We start from the raw sequence: 21034 nt of genomic DNA, 5'->3' as shown, positions 1-21034 counted from the left end.
GGGAAAGATGAAGCAGCAAGGCAGAAAGAAAAAGACAGGACATTCCGGAATAGGTGATAAGATAAAAGGAAAAGATAAAGAACAAGAGGTCAAATCAAAGACGTACGAGGGCTTGATGAGATAGATAGGGATGCGTTTGCTAAAGAGTTCTGTTCCTTAGATTTTATCTAGGAAATAATTTCATTGGGGTTCACCTACTAAGAAAAGGATGCCTTACAAGACACTCAAGGTGGGAATGGAATGAAGAGAGACGGACAGTAACACTGTAACACTGAGAGACCTGCGCTAGAACGTGGTAAACAAAACTCTGTAAAACTCTGTGTAAAGGCAAGTTGAAACAGAACTCAGAATCTTAGACTAAGTTCTCACCAGTAAAGTCAGCTGCATAGTAACACTAACGGGCCAAGGATAGGGCCTGATTAAGAGATTTAATTAATGCTTTAAGAAAGAATAGTGCTAATGATGCTTAGACAGATTGCTGCCAGCTTTCCATCAGAGTTACATAGGTGTAGCAGAAAACAAGATCTATTTCTTATTTTGTTTTGGAGAATTGTACTCCAGCATCGCTTTACCTGTGGACTCCGATGCCCATCCCTAAGCAATTCAAGACAGAAGTAGAAACAATTAATTCATTTTGTCTTGTTTGCAGTCCTTGAATGTATGTTTCTTCCTCTGAGAGGTTTCTGATGCCTCAGATGTTCTGAAGTATATTTCTCATTATTCGTACAATGAGATGATTTTGTTAGTATGTTTTACTCATAAGTGTTTCAGGGCATTTAGGCCAGGGATGAAGTTGTTCTGAAGGTTTTTGCTCTCAGTGAGCAGTTACGAAATGGACAATATTATTCTGTGGCTGAATTTGCAAAAGAGATTTTGCAGGTTCACACGTCAGACAGTTGAAGGTTTGCAGGATTGTATGCCTGTTGTTTAGAGTCAAGAGATTAAAAAGCAGTTCTAGTTATAGTATGTAATATACCACATCACTTTTACCATGGTTTTATTCCTAGAAAGCTAACTCAAAAGCAAGTTATTTATAGCAGAGTTTACTCATTGCTGGTTTAACTTTAGCAGAAGCCAAAGTTTATTACAGCCTGTTGTGAAGATGGTTGATACCAACAACCAAAGAATGATGTTTTACTGCCACATAATCCTGAGAAAAGCTGCCAGCATCAGTGACCTTATATTATGCTTAGAGAAACCACGGGGTACATTTTGTGTATCTCTATGAGCAAGAGTAGTCATAACATTTTAATTGTGTGACATGATCATGCTAGTGGTGTAGGGACATGATAATTAGGACGTAACAGCTGGCTAAATTTTTTTTCTTGGTATGGTATGAGTCAGACAGGACATTTTCTACATGACTGATAACAAGGAAAAGACTGAAAGGGTTAAGAATAAATTATGTAGGTAATGCCTGAATTATAAGATACAGCCAGAAATAGTCCTTGTAATTGTTTTCAGTTTGGGAATAGTGGAATTCATTATGGGTTGTTGCTATCCTGTAGGAGAGCTGGATGGAAATGTTTCAGGCAACCTTTTCGAAGAATGGAAAATCAGGATTAGAGTGCAGTGAAACCTGCAGTGAAACCTGGTAAGATAGACTTGGTTATGGTCATGGGCTACGATAGCTGTTCTGTGATACTACTAGGGGCTACCTTGGTGAACAAAAACTTCCAAAACTTAAAACCTTATGGATTTCTTCTTCTCATATACAAGTTTATAAACTTATACTAGTTTATAAACTAATAACCTTACACTCTGTATGTTACGTTAGTGATAAACTGCAGAAAGTTTTCCTTTTACCTTGGCATCTTACACCTAGACACAGTTCTAGTAAGTACACACAGCCAATGTCGCTGGTTATTTGATCCTGTTGTAGAAGTTACTGTGTCCAGATGCACCTAGTTAGTCTGAGTTAGTAATAATATCCTCATTGAACATTGTCACTTATGAAACTCCTTGATGTTGATATTATAGTATGCATTTGTATCACTACCATAAACAGCACTACCTCTGGACTTAGTAACTATAGATCATATCTGCACTAGTCAAATATCACAAATGAAATGTGAACAACCTATTGCTACATTCTAGCTAAAACGTTGGTGAGAGCCTTGACATTGATTTCAGGTGAGTCATGACAAAATAGAAGGATACTTTAATCTGATTGATTGAGAATTTGAACTGGCAAGAAATTGTGACCGAGGAAATACATCTTCACATTTCACCTAGAGAAATAAAAATAAGTAGCTACAACGAATACACCCTCAAAATGCCCCATTACCTGAGGTCACACAACAATGCAGGTTGTAAAAGTCAAGATTATATTCAGAAAGAAGTCAGAATGACTTTAGAGAAATATGACATGACTGATTCTTTGAGAGACTCTCTGAGGATATACGGCTAGAGCTTTACAATATCTGGATCAGAAAAAAAGGGCACAGAGAGAACAATCAAAAGTTACTTTTTCAAACAGTATCTCCTTGTCATGGTTTGGAAATTAAGGAAGTTGGTTAAAAATAATCAGACATATTTTCAATTTAGGATTAAATCAAGTAAGGCAACTTCATGATCTCCTTAGACTGATGGAGGACCATGTCTTGAAGCAGAGCAAGGGAATTTTGTAAATGGAGGTAATAAGATTTCAGTATGGAGAGATTTACTTAAGGTAGAAGGCAGTGACAGGCTTGTCCACACTTTAAAAGGCTTTTCTGGTATTCTTATACATGTAGAGTATATTGGCGGCTTTTCTCTGTGGAGTTGCAGTGTTCCTTTGCCAGTATAGTTCAAATTATTTTGTGAAATGGAATAACCTATATTGTCCCAAAGGTTATAATGTTTCACCTCCAGGGAATTGCTGGCTAACAGTGTGATCTCACATAACACAGCTGTCTTAGCAAAACACAGATGTAGACCAAGTAGGCAAGCTTATTCCAATTTATGTTTGAAAACTGATTGCAAAACAGGCATAGATGTATCCCATAGTTCTGGTGTAAAATATGCTCATTTTAATAGCAAATATTATTTTCTCTGTAAAAGTCTAGTTTTCTAAATGTATCCCATACGTTAAGAGTAAAGTCCTCTTCCCTTGGGCAAAATTAGTAGATGACACAATCAGGTCTCAAAAGAGAGCAATGTAATTTTTAATTTTCTCTAGATTATGCTTCTGTATAATTCTCAGCTGCCTTACTTGCAGTAGGGGTATGCAAGCGTAGCTATGGAAAACCTGTATGTGTTTTCCCATATGTCTTCCAGTCCTGGAAAGACTTACAGTTCACTTTAACATTCGCATGAGTGAGCAATGTCGTTAAAACTAAAGAGGTTGTGCACATGCTTGAAGTTTAAACTATTAATAAGGTTTGCAGAAATACTTAAATAAAACTTCAGTGCCTTGATAGAAAGGCTACACTCAAACTCACCATCCTGCAGCTGTATGCTAGCAACAATACACTCTTCAATTTGAAATTAGCAGATATTACACCCCATTAGATGGGATAGATTAATAAAATATCTTAAAGTATTCACAACTAAAGTAGAATTATATACATTGCCACAAAATGCCAGAAAGCTCGACTTTATGAATCAGTTCCTCATGTCTTTATGACTAACCTAAATGCATGAACAATTTACCTGCGCTCCTCCGCCATCACACCACCAGATTAAACAGAAGTCTTAATCCTATTTTATGTTAGAATTTGGGGGAGAGGGGCAATATCTTTTTTTTGTGTGTGTTTTCTTTTTTTTTCTTTTTCAAGCAATCTATTTCTCAGTTCAAGGAATTTTAATAGAAAAACTATCATGTTTATATAACTTCCAGTACAGCACAACAGGAAGCAGACAGAAACCTTTATTTTTACTGTAGGCTGATTCTACAGATTGTCCCATCACTGCCAAGTAAGTGAAACCCAGGCTAATATCATTCAGGTATTCTGAAAATACACCTTCCTTCCTTGCATGACCATTAATATTATCTTTTAAATTTTTTAAAGTGAATGTTTTGATTTTTGGAAATGCAGAGTAGATGTGCAAGAAAAAGAATACTTTGGTTGAAGTTTCTGTGACAGGGATATGACAAAGGAATAACACATTTGAAACTCTTAAGAGAATTAGCTAGAGACAATTAAAACAGACTGGGTTTGAATGCCCTTTTTCCATCTACCACCAGGAAGCTTCAATAGAGGAAAAAAATGTTGCTATAAATCTATTTGTTAATTTTGTTACAGTGTCAGTGTAGAAAAATACATTTTTTTTCTTCTTTCAAAATAAAATATTGTATCTTAAATATAGCTTATATATGTTTATGAGATTCTAAGTAGAATAGAATTATAATTTTGAACCAAACAATTCTCTTTTGGACAATAAAAATCTAAACTAGTAAATGGAAACTGCCTTTTTTGCAAAATCATTTTTTCTAGTTAAAAAAAAAAAATCTAAGTGTGACAAATAGCTTCATTAAAAATTTTTTTTTTTAATATACAGCTTTCGTAATTAATAATGCAGACTGTTGTCTACTATTTCAGTAAATAATTTGAATGCAGCTGACCTTTCTGTTTTCTCTGCTACATTATTAATGATGTTGAAGAGATCACTAGGTTATTGTTCCAGCAATGTAAACTCGCTTAGCTGAGGTTTTGGTTTGCAATTAATGCTGCTTGAAATATGGCACCTGGGCAGATTATGTACTAGCTGAGATGGAAAAAAAAAGAAAATCGAAAGCTTTCTGACTTAAAAATCCAGAATGTCAATGCATTTAAACTGTCCAGTTCAGTCTTTAGGCATTTGGAGTACAGGTAGAATCTATAGCCAGCTCTCAGTTGTGCTAAATACCTCACGACAGCAAAATTCATTCTCTGGCAGAACACCAGCAGAAAGCGGACACAGTATTAATTTGTCTTGATTCAGAGCAGTATCTCCAAATATAATGATTAATCCAGATCTAGAAGGGTCCAGCTCTCTCCTAGTTTGTGGTAGCCTGTCCTGAAAAGCACCAGTCACCAATTATCTTCGAAAAAGTCAGACAGAAGTCTTAAAAACCTTAACCTTCTCTCTTTGTCATCTCATATTGATTCTGGGATAGAGGGAGAGGTAATTTTCTTTACCTTTTTTTTTCTCTGTTTTGTTTTCCAAGTTCATTGTACTCTCTGAGAGTTACTTGAAACATCTGGCATTTTTGAGTGCACTGATCTCTGTGTTGTGGTTTCATAAATAGAGGTGGTTGAATTTCCTTGTCTCTCAGTTTGCATAATTCTCAGCTCTTTGTTAAGCTTTTGAATCATGCCAAAAGAGACTAGGCATTTCAGGATGTCTGAGCAGGTCTAATCTGAGATGCCTGCTCTTATAAATAATAATAAGGTATCTTCTCTCCAGTCAAGCCTGATTCTTCAGTACTTGCTACATATTGGAACATGTACTTTTCTCCACTGCAGATTTCAGACTAATTAAAATTTTACTATTTCTGGTAACCAAAGATACGGTATCACTGTCATGCAGACTGTTTCTTAAGATTGAGAAACCTTGTTCCATGTTGTCATAGAATAGGCTGATAGTAGAGTTCACACATGTGAAACTAGGTAGATGCCTTAAGACTAAAGTATCATCTGCATACTCTGACATTTCAGTGGAATATATGAGATCCCAAATCCACATCAGTCCTCATGGCAGTGTATTTCTTTTTCAAACAGTATTGAAGAGGTTTTGCTTTGCCATTGATTGGCATTTGGCAAAACTCCTGCCTGCAGGGAGTTTCTATGATGTCATTTGAAATGCTTGATTGGAATGGAGTGTAATTTAAAGGATTTGCCAAGACAGCAAAAGCAAAACTTTGGCAATGTATTTCACGACTTTAAAGAAAACTGTGACACAGTGGTATGGTACATTTCATAAGCTTTAAAAGCCTGGAATTATATGGACAGATTCCAGGTACAGCTGCATTATTTACATGAAACTGAGACAGCACTCTCAGTGATTCAAAGCTTAAGCATAGTTTTGTTTTGGTTGCTGGAATAGTGAATTTACTTTAAATATAGGATTCAGAGAGCCTAGAGCTGTTAGGCAGCAATATCACTTCTTGTATGCAAGCCAAAAAAGGGATAAATATTCAGCATCAGGGTATGATTGGTGACAGCCACAGTGAGACATTTATGTCATGGAAAGCTGGAAGACAATAATGCCGTCTAGGCAGTACAACTGTTATAATACATAGAGATAGCCATATTTTCTAATTAAGAAGTAGGTAACAAAATTCTTACATGGCCGTTATTCCATTTTGCTGTCTCAGTAGAAACAAGGCTGGTAGAGGACAGGTTTTATAAACAATTTTAATGTGTAATAAATTTAGTTGAACTTTAATTTTGTAATCTTTTGATGGATTTTTTTTAACAGCTTTAAAATTAATCTTGAGATAAGGTTGAAAGGAATTAATTTCAACATGTGAATAATAGGTGGTTTTCCTTAAGTCAATACATGGAAGAACAGGTAAATCATTTTTTTGGTAATGGTTTTGTTTGCAGAATAATGTTTTCTGGTCAATTTTTTGTTGTTGTTGTGGTCGGATCTTAAAATTTTGACTTCCATTAAGTTTTTCATAACGTTTCACAGCATGGTTTTTCCTAGCTATCCATGTATAAAAGAATCCTCATGCAGATTTATTTAAACTGAATATGTTTTGAAATGATCATTTGGCTAAAGGACCATGGAAGCCAATATATAAACGCACTGTTCACCATTCATTCCTTTCACAAGGCAGGAAAATAAATCTTTTCAAGGTTTTGCGTTTTAATATTTTTAACCCATTAAATAATTTTTAATGCAAATAATCTAATAGAGCTTTATAACATAGGTGGATAACTTTTAAATTTAGCAATACTACTGGCCATTTAAGTTCTTCAGTTGACTAGCCGTTTCTGATTTTTCTCATTGCATCTGTTAAAGCAAAGCTTGAAAAAAGACATCAGCATGACATGAAAGGAGTACCCAGGTGTCTCGTACTCAAGCCTAGCATGACATATGCTTGGTCTTTGAAAGCTCGTTAATGAGAGACTAGGTGAATGTTGAGCATTACTGTGCTTTTTTGAGACAGTGTAGTCACTGAGGGTAGAATTAGGTTTTAAGTAAAATTTGAGTGGTGTTGCACAGGTTTTGAACTGGTTCTCCTCACTTCAGTTATTTTCACCCTCAGAGCATAACTCGCAGAAATATCTGGAAATTTGATCCCTTCTGCTGCAGCAAGTGATGCTTCTTTACCCTGACGATGCAAGAAAGATCTTTTAAGAAATGCATTCTCTGCATTGTTAGGTTTTTCCTTAAACATCTCCTTGAACAGCAGCTACTGATGCTCCACAGCAGCGATATCCTGCTGAGTAAATGAGACTCCAAAAGTGCTTGTTCTGTGTATCCACTATTAAAGTTATATTCCCTTATGCCGTATAAATAAAGTTTCTGTTCCTAAAGGGAAAGGGATTTTTCCATTGCTATTTCATCATAGAGTTGGATTAACTTCAAAAATAAAATAAATAGCTTCCACAGCTATGGAGAATGAGTTCTGCCCCCAGTGAATTAGAATTAGTGTTACACTGGGCAAGAAAAGTAGCATTTTAATGAAGTGTCCACCCTCGAGCACCTCTTCCAGGGAAGTAACCTGTGAATGTTTGCCAAATACTTAAGTAGTTCAGCTGGGTTTATGTTGAATTACTTGGCTGCGAAGAAGCTGCTATATGCTATCTTTGGCAATTCAAACCTTTGTAGAAGCCTGATTTGTAGCTGCTCAGGAGAACACTGGCTCAGTTTTCACTACGTTTTAATTTCAGAGACAGTCTAATCTAACATTGTTTTATTCTTACATCATTGGGAAAAGTAATTCTACAGATGAAGCTACAACAGCAATTTCTTTTACCCACAAATTGCCTCAAAATGAGTCAGTATATCTCTCATAACTGTATGCTATCTGTTCAATTTAATATATCATGAATTCAATTTTAATTTCAATTGTCTTTGCTGGTGACAGAATTTAATTCCATTAATATAATTTGATTATTGCTATTTCAGACATTAATCAGCATCCTATTAAACAATCTCACAGATATTAATTATACCCCAAAATAGCCCTTCGATGTACGGTCTGGGAAGAATTAATCACCAAGGGACAGGAATTACAGAATATCCTTTGACATGGAATAAAAAATTTTAGCGACTTTGGGTCTAGATTTCCAGAAGTATTCTGCTATTAATTTTTATTAGCTTGTGCAAATTGTTTTTCTCATATACTTCAGATATGTTTCTTTGTTTTTGAAAAGCAGAGACTAACTGTGTATGTGGAGCATGTTGGGATTCACTCACTTGGGCCAAAATAACAAATGACACCTGCCGTAGATACTTGCAGTGTAAGGTGGGGAGGACCCTTCTCTGTTATTAGATTTGTAATAACCATGGGCGAAGTTATAAGGTAGGATTTGTAATTATATATTGCATAAAATAACCTGATAATTTACACAGCACTCTCTTATTTACCATCCCGGTCCTGCAATGGAAGGCTTCTCTGAGTTCCAGTGTCAGAATCAGTGCACTCTGATTCCAAAAGCTACAACCTTTGGGAAACTTAGTATGTCTTCTTGTGATAAATGGTATAGATGAGCCTTCTGACTATCTAATTTGATGAACTATAAAACTATCTTGCCTCTGGCACCCTCATCAATCTTATGTCTTTGTCGTGTTTAAAGTGGAGGTATAAAGAGCATGCACCTAGAGAGCAAGTGAAGCTGGTGGTAGCGTTTGGCATGTTTGAGGGCCCCGGGTTTATTCCGGCTGGACATTCTCTCTTCCACTCTCTCTCCACTAACAAAGTGATCATTGCACAGTAGGAGTCAGGCCCGTGAACAGTCCCTTTTTGCATTCAGCTGTCTCTGCTTTCTCTGTGTCAGTGTTTTTGGATTGTTAACTTTGGTTGAGCTGCTTTTGCAGTTCAATGAACATTTATTTTCTTGTTGCTTGCTCTGTGTGTATGTGAACTACATTGACACTGTCAAATCTAAATGTTGTTTTGAAAATGTGGCGCTGACCTGAATATTAAGAAAAACTCCTTAGCTAAAGCTAATGATGATCTGAAGAACAGCTTATGCACGGCATACTGGGTTTAGCTGGTCATTTATGATGGCAATAGACTGGTATAGTATTATGCTGCTACTTAGGCTGCTGATACTCCCTACAGCATTGATCAGAATATGTCATTGAGAGTTTCCAAGGAAATAACTGCAAATAAATGTTATACCATTTTATTGTAATTTGGAAGACCTTTTCTGTCACAAACAAGATAATTTTGTAACTTTTTTTAGCTATTTCACAGTTCTTTTTGAACATTAAATGAGCATGTTGCAAACATTAGAATTTCTTCCTTTCAAAAAAATCCTTAATCATGAAATTATTGTTGCAGAAAACCTTGTGCAGATATGGTTCTGTTAATTTCCTTAGAAAGTGCCTTGTTCTTTCCTGTCAGTCTACTAATTATGTACCTAGCAAAGGTCAATGTCCTTTTGATTCAATAAGGCCACTTTAGTTCCAGATTTCAAGGCTTCAAAATAGGTCAGAAGAAAGTGTGCTGAAATAATTAATTTCTGATTAAATTCTGAATTCAGTAAATACACTCAGGCAAAATATTCTGAGAATTTTACTTATTCGTCTACTTTGCATTTACATTTTTTTGAACTGATGGTAACTTGTTCCATAATACTCCATATTCAGGTATAAGGTTTTGAATATCTGTAGCATTACAGCCAAGAGCTATGCTTGGCTGGATGGAGTTTGTGACTACTTTGCAATCAATGGAATTTTTCTTCTCTGGCTGTTAAACTGTCCAGGAATTTACTTTCCATGTAATAGTTGTAGCGCTGTCACCCTGTTGTACTTCCAGCTTAAAGATTTTTTTTTTCTCTTTATAATGGGGTTTATACAAGAAAAAACTGACTGTCTTCATAGCTTTAGTGACAGGAACTCAGAATTGTGATATTATCTGGCTGTAAGGAATTGTCCCTCTCTTGTTCACAGTCTAGGCAAAGACTGCTTAATAATCAAATCCACAAACATGGAGACTGCCTGGGATTTGGAATAAAAATTTCCTTTCCTCTTCTGAGAAGACATATGCTGGTGGGAGACAGGAACTAGAGGTGTCTTCATCAGGACTGCGGTTCTTAGAGACAGAATTACCATGCCGCTTCTATCTGCTCAAACTCGACTGGTGTCAAATAATAGTTCTACATTGTCAGGACACTGGGGGTTAAATCAGACCCAGCGCAGAGGATACCTCCCGAGAGTACAAATACAGCATCAATATCAGAATAGCCAGAAAGAAATCTTTGAGCCATGTATGCATGTGCGCATGTTTGATTACAGCTGTAATTACATGTTTGACTATGCATGCACACTGGGGCTACTAGTTTTCCCTCAGGAATGTGTATTTCATGGTACTTACAAATTATTTGTTTGCTATGTCTAAAAGGAGTGATTCTGCTACTTACCCAAGCTTTCTCTTTGCTGCTTGAACAGATGCTCGTTGTGGTTCAGTTATGTGTAATCTTCTACAACATTTAATCCCTTTTCCATTGCCATACAATCATCACTTCAGCAATTGCATTTGGTCTTCCTAGATGTTTATGCATATTGCTTATCTATATTCACGAAAATATTCAAATAACCTCACATATTTTCAGATCACTTGGGGCTGTCTGTCTAGAAGCTGTCCTCCCTGCATTTCCCAAAAGAACACAGGAAGATGATGCCTAATTTAACATGTAATGAATTCCCATATTTCTTTCCACAAATAAAGGACTTTTCTTTTCTTTTTTTTTAAATATTGCCTGTCAGCATTTTAGCTGGCATCCAGCTTGCTATACAAATGAATTTCAGCTGGATTGCTTTTAATCTGAGCTCTTTGGAAGGAAGGAAGAGTTGTTTCTTCTGATATTTTGCACACACATGCTATCTAAGCCCTACTCCACATAATTCTGTTGTGGGATTACTTTTAATGATTTCCCTAGCTTTCTGTATCGAAATGCAACCATACAATAAAATGGTCAGGAAAGTGGCAGTTTAAAATTTTACCAGTTTTATGGTGAATATTGGCAGCATAACAATTCTGGATGGCCTGATTTTTTTTGCTGTCTTTCCTCATAGCAATCATTCTCAGGAAACTATTTCACAGCTATAGGGTTTTTCTTATTCAATGTAAAAGGTGCAAATAATATGGGTAAAACATTCATTAATATTTATTAAAACCATTTCAGTCTGCCAAATCAGAATATTAATATTATCATAAATATACTGTTTTAGTAAATACAATCCAATTTCATCAAACAGACTAATTCAGAACATTAACCAATATCCAAAATTTAAAAGTTAATATGCCTTCCTCCACGATCAGTATTTTTCCAGATTTTTAACAGGAATAAAAGGCTCAGTCAAATAGAAAGGAGCCTGAAATGTCTATGCCAAATCTGTTTCTGTTCTCCATTATTTATCTCCACTTCATTATGTTATATTTTGTGGCAGTCAAATGAGTGTATGATTTGAAGATTTGTTATGTAATTAAATATATGCAATTAATTTGCTTCATTCCAGGAGTTCCATATGAATTTATGCTTCTTTATTATTTAATATAGTTAGACAGACATTGGAAAGGAGCACCTGTTATTTGTTAGTCTTCCAGGCTCTTAAATATATATATATGCTTAACTTCATGCAAGTGATTAATGCCTCTGAGAGCAGGAGCAGTGTTCTCATGTGTAAAGGTCAGTATGTGCAGGTAAACACTGAAGGATTTAGCACACATGCAACCTCATTCAACACTTCCAAGGCTGTCATTATGCCATTGAGAATTTTGTCTGAATAAGAAATAGATATGCTTAATAAATGGAGACTTGGCTATGCTGTGACGGTTACAAAATAATAAAAAAAAACCAAACCAAAATAACCAAAACCCAAACCAAATTGTTTGCAAATTTTACATCTGCGTTTTGTGAAACATAAATGCAAATTGTCCAACTTGTCTCCAGTCCAGGCGCTAAGAGCGCAGAACCAGTGATCCACAGCCAGCTCTGATGATCTTTCTGAGCAGCTATTGAAAACCTTTTTCTTCTTCTGAATGTTAAGTGCCTTCTTCCTAAAAGCGTTTTTCAAATGCCTTTCCTAAGATGATTTTGAGAGTTGATTGAATTACAGACTATGGTAGCTGTGAAGAAAAGGAGTATTTTAGTCTGCCCAGGAAAAACCTGAAACTAAACCGGATTCCTGGTCCAAAATTTCTAGACAACAAAGAAAAGTTCACTTTGCATTTCTAATCAGAGGTTGGGCAAATCATTTGTTATTTAGTTGGCAAGAACAGATCTGAGGTAAATCATTCAATCTGAGAACAGTTTCTGCACAGAAGTGAAGTCAGATTTTTGCTTGGGAAGTACTTGTAAAAACAATTATAAACCCACTTTGAATGAAGTGTGAACCTCTGAAAATGTGAAAATGCAGTCTGTAAAGCAAAACAGCACAGTGACTTGTTACCAAATAACCTAAATAAACCAAAGGCCAATCTAGTACTGTGATCAAGGTTTTAAAGTCAGAAGTAATTTTTATCATCATCTAGTACTGCAGGTAGGCCATTTAGTTAATCACTTTAATGCTTTGAAGGACCTAGCAGAAAATATTTATCCAAGGATTTATCCTATTCATTCTGGTTTACTCCACAGCACAGTAACAGTTGGATTGTCAAATGAGAGGAAACTGTTACATCTATCAGAATGTGATTCTAGGAACTTGAAAATTAACAGGCACATTTGAAAGAGCTGTCAGCGAGAAAGAATAAGTGAGGTGCACTCAAGAAGGAAAAAAATCTAATACAGAGCCTCTAAAATCAAGCTAGGAAAGAATGCCAAGGAAACAATAAAAAATCTAGATCTGTGTGTTCCTCCTCATTCCCATAGTCTCTAAATGCTAAGCAGACAAAAGTGAGAATGTTATTGAGGTAAAGCGTTAAATATTTTTAAAAATAAATTATCCACATACTGAAAAAAAAGGAGAAATCATATTGTAGGGCGAAATTATAAACACCTGAAGGAAAACTGAAAATAGAGGAAGCCAGTGAAGAAAAAGTACAGTAGAGCAAGCTCAGCTCTGACATACAGGGCTGTGTATATACTGTGAGTAACGGCAGACTTGGATACATCTAACCATGGCTGAAGAAAGGGGCTGCTCTTGGAGAAGGGTGTTGATAGAGAAGATGGTGGTGAACAAATCTAGGACTCAAGACTACAATATTTGAAAGGAGAAATGGCTTTTCTTGGTTAGCAGGCAAAGCACAGCCTATTTTGGCAACACTGGGAAGTGAGTAATATTTCTATGCACAATACAAGGTCAATAGCAAAGATAATAATAAATCATTTTTATGACAGATCCATCCAAAGGTATTGTGCTGTCTGTGATTTTACTTTGAGGCTCGTATTTCCCAGAAACGTGCCTGAGCAGGAGAGTCGGTTACTTTTATAAACCCAGGCTGTTGATGTTCACGTTTTATTTCATGCACTGCAGGGGCTTGCAAGGTTAAGGAAAGCTTCTGGTTTTACCTAATGCAAGCACACACATGGAACTACAATATCATCTTCTGTATCCACGTGTACTCTATGTGCACAAAGATTGCTAAATTGTTTTCAGGGTTTTGACACATAACACATTGCTGCAAAAAATGTGGTTTAAGCTCGTCTGTTAGTGAAGTTTTGCGAGTGGTAGAGAAATGTCAGTCCATCTTTCCTCAAGTCAAGTCAGTTTATCAGAATTGTCATGGCTGGCATATGAATTGATATGGCTTAGCTGTTACATAGTATCTTGGGATTTCAAAATACTCTGCACGTATACTATAAAAATGTCTAACCATGCAGATGCTTCACGTAGATTAAGACAATGTGATTATCCTTTACCATACATTCACATATTTAACTTTTAGTCATAACGATAGTTATGTTTGATGACTTGGAATTCAGATTTGTGTTAATAACAGTGAAGCAGAACATTTCAACAACTTTAAAGGTAATTAATTGACTACTAAGAAACACTTACCAGCTTCATAGAAATTAAGTCAGCCAAGAATTGAACCCAGTTAATTAACAGTGTTCTGTCTTTTATAGTCTTCAGGCCTGAATAAATCATTAGGACAAAACCTAAGCTGCAATTTCAGTTCTGCAAGTTGCTGTTTTTCTTATAGCTCAACAAGGATTTAGGTTTAGATTTAAAGAAAAGAAAAAGAAGATGTAAGCAGATCTGAATAGCAAATATATGGCTTGAATCCATGTCCTTTCTTGTTCAAAGCCTCAGAAACCTGAGCTCCCCAGTCACGTCCCTGATTACTCAGCTCCAGGTATAAGCAAATAATTTCCCCTATCCTGCTTATGCCAAGGTGGAATCTAGAAACTAGACAGATTATCACTTTCATTTCATAGGAGGCCTAGAAAACAGACAAGCTCTGAGCAAATCTTAAACACATTAAGAGGATGTATACTTTTTTCCTAAAATGTCATTGCAGCAGATTTTTTTTTTTTTAAACAGTACTCAAATTCTCTATAAAAGCCTTGTGATTATAGTATGTAGGCAATGATGTGCCAGACTCAAATCCCTACATCTCCCACCATCTACTGGAGCACTAAAAATCAGTATCCTGGGTGGTTTTATGCCTCCCTGCTGTATAAAATCAGAGATTTGTTGAGCCAGGAAGAGAGAGCGTGATCTTGTGTACTGACTAGGATGCCCATTTAGATAGCAGAACTCTTAAGACTCTGCTCTCCTCACCAAGAACTGGCTCTGTATTTTGTATTTAACAACCAGTGGATGACAAATAATGCGTCGGTGAAACCATCAAACAGTGTTCTCTTTCTTGGCTGAGTGGTTTTAATCCAACAGCTAGTAACAACTAAGTAAATAACCTGTGGACACTAGTGTGTATCCAAATGGTACCTCCAAACTCTGGTCCTGGAACTGTATCCCAGTAGAAGGCAGAAGGAGAGGAGAATGTGGAGGTGCCTCCTGTGAAGTAGCAACATTGACAATATTCCTTAGTAAATAAACTAAGGTAACAAAAATAGGAAGAATCACGGCACCAGTCACTGGGCTACCAAATGAAAGACAAAACTAGGCTCTGATAACACTAATATGGTGTTTGTTTTTCGAAGAGTTTGTATTAAAGTGAATGATGCTTAGTTAACCCTCTTCAGTCTCCAGATCATGGTGGAGACCATCTATAGCACTATGTAAGGAATTTGATCTCTTGAATGAGATGGGGTTTGAAAAAGGCTACAGCCTGCAACGTTTCTCTTGGTGGACTTCGGGAATGAACAAGAGGTTGGGGTTTCATCTCTGAGGCATTTAATGAAGTGATGAATTCTGGGTTTTCAGATCCTGTTTGAAGACCAAATGCCTGGCACCATGGTGTTTAATTTGTGTGTAGTCAGGTCCTATATCATATCTAGTCTTTAGGTATATAGTTAGCTTCAACTTCAATGAATGTTGATGTCATATAGAGTTAAATGTTGATAAACAAACGCATATGTTTATGTACTTCCTAAGCAGATGACAGAGCACCTTGCTACTACCCCATCCTATGTGTCATTTGTGTAATTTTATGAATAATTTTATGAATTTTATTGAATATTTCTATGCGTATATATTGTATGTTTCTATACAATCGACACATTGTGTCTCTACATATACACACAAATACATATATGTATATGTATGTAAAAAGCTCTACTCTGCTGAAATCAATGGCCACATTCCCTTCAGCTTCAGTAGAACAATGGTCTGAATCTATGTGCACTTTACTACATCTTTTTGCATGATTTACAAGCTGTGAGCAATATGTATTGTACAGCTTTTTAATTTACTAGATTGTTTTTCTATTTTAAGGAGGGCAATGCATTCTTCTAGGTTGAAATACATTATTTGGTAAAAAGTACTAGTGGAAATTACCCTAAATGTTCCAGTAACAGCCTGACAAATTCAGTCAGAAATTAAGCCAATGTGAATTAATTCAAAGAGAAGCTGAAATATAACTCTGATAATAACAATGATTTTATATTGTGTGCTTTTATATGAGATTTAAACACTGCAACTTCATAATTAAAAAGCATTTCAATAAATGTCCTCTGTCTTGGGAAATAATTGGCCAGTGAAACACCTTGGATTACTTGGAGGTTTATGGCTGGATTGATATAGGATTTTGTAGATGTGGTTAACCTGAAATATGCATGTGTTGAGTACCTGAGGAAGAACAGGGAATCAGCTGCTAATTCCATCAGACTTTTGGGAACATTTTCTTATGCCACTTTCTGCATCTCTAAGATAGGAATAGTAAATTCCTTCCCTTTGAAAAATCATTTTAAGATTTGTAAGTAAAAAGTGCTACATAAGGGCTTTGGATTATTATGGTAATTTAAGAGATAATGAATGCCATCTTCCAAAATAACTTGGCAAGTGTAACATGGAATTCTAAATGTTTTTTAACTTCTTGAGTTTCAATTGTTGTTTGGTGTCTAAGCCTAGACTGATGCTTTGTTTGAAACTTCTTTTGTTAAGCAGTTTTGACTTTGCTGCAGACACGGCACAATAGTTGCATTATAGAGAGTTAGACTGCTTGTCAAATGTAAAACCTGGATTTTCATTTCCTTACATCTTGCTGCTAATGCTGTTCAGCTATCCATCAGTTACATGATTTCCTGTTATGCAAATGACAGTTGACATGTCTGCAAATCAGATCTGTTTCCACAAATTTCCAAGTCTAAGAAATCAGATTCAATTTTATATTTTGAAAGAATGAACTATTTCATTAAATACAAAACAGCAAATCTTTTGTTTTGTACAGTTTCCATTTTCACTGCTTGTATAACAACTCACCAGTTTTTTGAATATTGGACACAGGGTTGAACCGAAACACACCTGAGCTACAGCATTGGTTGTACAACCTTGTCCAACGTAACAGTTGGACTCGCTGATCTTAAAGGTCTCTTCCAACCAAAATGATTCTGTGATCATGTATCCTTGTGAACATCAGCAAGAGCAAACTTGTCCTGTGAACACATGAAAACCATTTGGAGATCTGCTAAATTTAGATTTCAGGTGCTTACTACTCCGGATTTCAGGTGCTTACTCCATCTCCTGCATAGTGCACCTAGTTGCAGAAATATCTCTTCTGCTCCTTTCTCCTTAGGCTGGCCTGATTACAATAAATAGATGTGTATGCAATCCCTGCTGCAGTATTTAGACCAAAACTAAAACCTCATATTGGCTCTGCGAGTCTTAGATGAATTGTACTCTAAGATAGATTTTGAGATGTTCTCAACATTTTTATAATACTGAAAGGGAAGATTCTGATAGCATGCTTTTGCCTGTTCTCCAATGACAGCTACATCTTAAACTGACAGGTTTAACACATTTGGTCAGTGGATGAAGGGCAAGCTGAATGCTTAGACTTGAAGAAAAACAAGTGCTTATGACAACATTTTTCATTAAGAACACTTACAATTTAATTTTGTGCATATGGATTTAATTTCCCAGCCTTAGTGGGTGTAAAAAACTAGCTTTAGTCATATTAAGGCTGAGCTGTTCTCAAAAAATTATCAAGCTCAATCTCTGCAAAAAGCGTTGTTATATTTTAAAAGAGAAGAAAAGCAAATTACTCAGAGATTTTGTCTGCCGTTATAAGAAACAATAAAAATATATATAATTACAGTTTTCTTCATTAAAGTGTCCATCAAAAGCTAAAGAACAATATTTAAGCCTGCAGTAGTCAGATCAGCAAGTTTATCTGCTGTTACTGCACTGGGTTCATAATATATATTTTGATATTTTGGGTACAATTTTTTTATCCAAAGAAGACTTGAAATCTTCTTTTCTGGGACCTAAAGGGGAAGAAAGAGAGATTTAACAACACCAAATGGATTTGCATTATCTAGTTGAATAGAGATGATACATAAAAAAGCTTAAATTCTTGCTTAATAAAGAACACTGACAGACCTGATAAAAAAAGGAGAAAATTGTATTTTTATTATGTTTCAAGAAACATTGCTATCACTTTATGCAGAAAATTCCTGTTATAATGCAGCAAAAATGCTCTCTTCCAAAGTAATGTGAAATTCAATGAGAACTTTTAGTCTTCTTGTTATTTATTGCTTCTAGGGGTAAGAAGATTGGACATGATATAGATTTTTTGATCACCAATCCAGGACCAAGGGAAGATGATGAACTTCTGCACAAAGTTGTTGACTTATGGAAAAAGCAGGTATGAACTAAATAACATTTGGCCAAAAATGTCGTATACTAACAGCACTGAATTAAGCCTATGCAGTGCTTAAAGAATGTTGACTCTTTTTTAAAGATGAGTGCAATATTTTGAAACTGGCTATTGCTCTACTTGGTTATTAATCACGATGATCTAGGTGCATCCTCCAGCTCTGAATGCTAAAGTTGAAGTTTATATCAGAAGCACTCTACATACATTCTGTTATATCTTACCCTAAGAATATGCAGCTAGTAAGAGGTAAGAAATCAAGCTAGATGGAGTTTTGAATGACACAACAAAACTGTTCTTAAACTTTGAAACAAAACTGTATTTTTTAAATTTCTCCTTGAGATGGGAATAGGCTGTTGCAATGGGAACTACTTTGGGGAGCTCCAACTTTCAGCATGGTGGATTTGAATGACCTCAGAGTGAGATGAGCAAGCAAGCAAGTTTAGATATCAAAAGCCTGGGATTCTGGCTTCCTTTCAGCCCATAGATAATATTTTTCCTGGTTTCCATTGTAATATTGTCAAAATTTACATAGTCTTCCATGATGTCTGGGTTTGGAAGCGGGTATGCATTTCACAGAGGAATTGCTCATCTCATGGTTTGGGGTTTTTTTTCTGTTCAGCTTTCTTTGGTTTCAAAGAGCTTTAAAGCTGGAAGAGTCTGAATGGGTGCAGGTACCTCAAAATATTCCTAGCTCAGAAATGTAGTATGTTGGGAATAATAAGCTTTTGTTTCTTCTACCTTTCTAGCCAGCTAAGACATTTTTCAGTTTTTACTACCTGTACTGTTCGAAGGCATGGGGTACATTTCAACCAGTAAAAGACCAACACCCTGTCTGAGTTGAATAACCAAATGTCCCACTGCTAAGTAAAGTCAGCTTTCAGTGCAGATAGCCTGGAGAGAATGCTTTTGAAATGATTCTTGAACAACATACTTTAATTAATGTATAATGGGTTAACACATCAAAGACATTAAAAGCATCCAACCAGACAAAAGCTTATTTGAGTGTATGAAGTTACCTGTTTCAAGGTGGTTTCAACTGACAGTAACGGAATGGCTTCAAGCTTGTTTTCTTCCTGGTAAAATACAACCTTAGCTGAATTCCTCTTCCTTCAATTGAATTTTGGTCTTTGAAAATTTAACAGATTATTATTAATTTTTTAGATTTCTGTGACTTCCATCCTAATTCTGTGGGGGAAAATATATGTATTGAAGTAGATTGCTAGCAGGTATAATTTATCATACTCCAATGAAAAGCAATTAAGCTGTGGCAAATAATGAGTGCTGAGGAGCTACTCTATTTTTATCTTTTTATTATTTATGTTTTTTTTTTCTCAGTTACTCTACTCCCTTTATTCTGAAAAAAGTTTCATTTCTTCTTGAAAGCTGTCCTTTTACTTCTTTAAGCGGACTTGAACCTCTAGAAAGCCATGTGCTTGTCCTCCAAAAATTATGTTTGTTATCACACAGCAGAGAGAAAAAGTGATGACAGGCTGAGGCTAGATCCTGCCCTGAGTGCAGCCTTTCATTCGTTCTCCCATTCCACCACGCTCTGCTTACATTAGTGAGAACAATGGCTGTGATCTGAGAAGTCTGGCAACTGCTGAAGCCTTTTAGGTCACTCTGAACTGCTTTCATTAAATGGAGTCGAAAGGAGAGAAATAGAAAATAAATTGTTCTTGCTGGTTGGTTTTTTTTTTTTGAAGGGTAAAATTTGGCAGAAGTGAGTGCAGGCAGAGTTACGGGAGGTCAAGGGTGGCCAAGAGTTTGATGAAAAGATTAGAATCCCTCTAGGAATCCCAGCATGAAGAAAATATCGGAAGTGGAGATGCATGATGGCCATAGAAACCAAACCCAAGCAACCTGGAGATTGTTTAAAGCTATGGAGAAATATTTTCTGTGTTCTGTTTGTCCTCTAGAGTTTTTATAGGTTTTACTACTAGATATACTGTCTCTCTACTGTGGCAGTTCTAATATACAGGCTTTTACTGGCACTACTGAAAAACAAGCTGCCAGCAAAATCAAAATGCAAAGAGGAAGAGGCGAATTGTACTTCTCTTGCCTTTTATTACCTTTTATTTCTAAGGGGAAGGGGAGGACACAAATACCCCAAACCTAAAGCACTTATACTTTTTGAGAGTGTACCTGTTGTCTGCTTCACAGCTTTCCATTTTTGTGCTACTGCTTCAAAGCCCAAATTCATCAAAGAACATCACCAAGGTCACGAAGTTGACTTCCTTTGGCAGCTCTTAGTGAAGAATCCTGCCATGTTTCAGTTCTAAACTGTGGACCTTAGCCTTATTTAAATAGTTTAAAAGGCCCTTTTTCTTAGCTGAAAAGTTTAATGTAACAAGATCCTTCCATTGAAAGCTGTTGAAAACTAAGTGGTTAAATCAACACCATCATGCTCTTTGATGCAGCATCACCAGGGATAAACATGCCCAAGAACAGAGAACACAAAGTCTCCACTGATGATCAAAGTAGAGTGGCAAGATGGAAAAGCTGCAATGCAGTACACAGGTTATGGTTTTAATGGTTCCAAAAAGCTTCAGAAAGAAACTAAGAAATTGCTTCTCTGGGTTAGAGATTGGAAGTCTGCGGGCAAACAGGCTGAGCCATCTGTGGTGATGCAGCTTCTTTCATTTACTATGTAAAGATATTTTCATTTTTTTGCTGAAAACCTATATAGCTATATTTAGCACCGTGCCTGTTGATACATACGTACTC

General features: G+C 36.0%; 1 protein-coding gene across 1 annotated transcript in view; it reads left to right on the top strand.

Annotated features, from left to right (window-relative positions):
* Positions 1-21034, top strand: part of DNTT (DNA nucleotidylexotransferase) — an 88477-nt gene that overhangs the window by 41047 nt on the left and 26396 nt on the right. Inside the window, exon 8 of the mRNA XM_010139266.1 lies at positions 18196-18274. Coding sequence (XP_010137568.1) covers positions 18196-18274 — 79 coding nt within the window. The remainder of the gene's footprint in view (positions 1-18195; positions 18275-21034) is intronic.

Source organism: Buceros rhinoceros, unplaced genomic scaffold, assembly GCF_000710305.1.
Source record: "Buceros rhinoceros silvestris isolate BGI_N320 unplaced genomic scaffold, ASM71030v1 scaffold4387, whole genome shotgun sequence".
NCBI lineage: Eukaryota > Metazoa > Chordata > Aves > Bucerotiformes > Bucerotidae > Buceros > Buceros rhinoceros.
The sequence above is the reverse complement of the archived record's forward strand: the minus strand, read 5'-3'. Positions and strand labels throughout refer to the sequence as shown.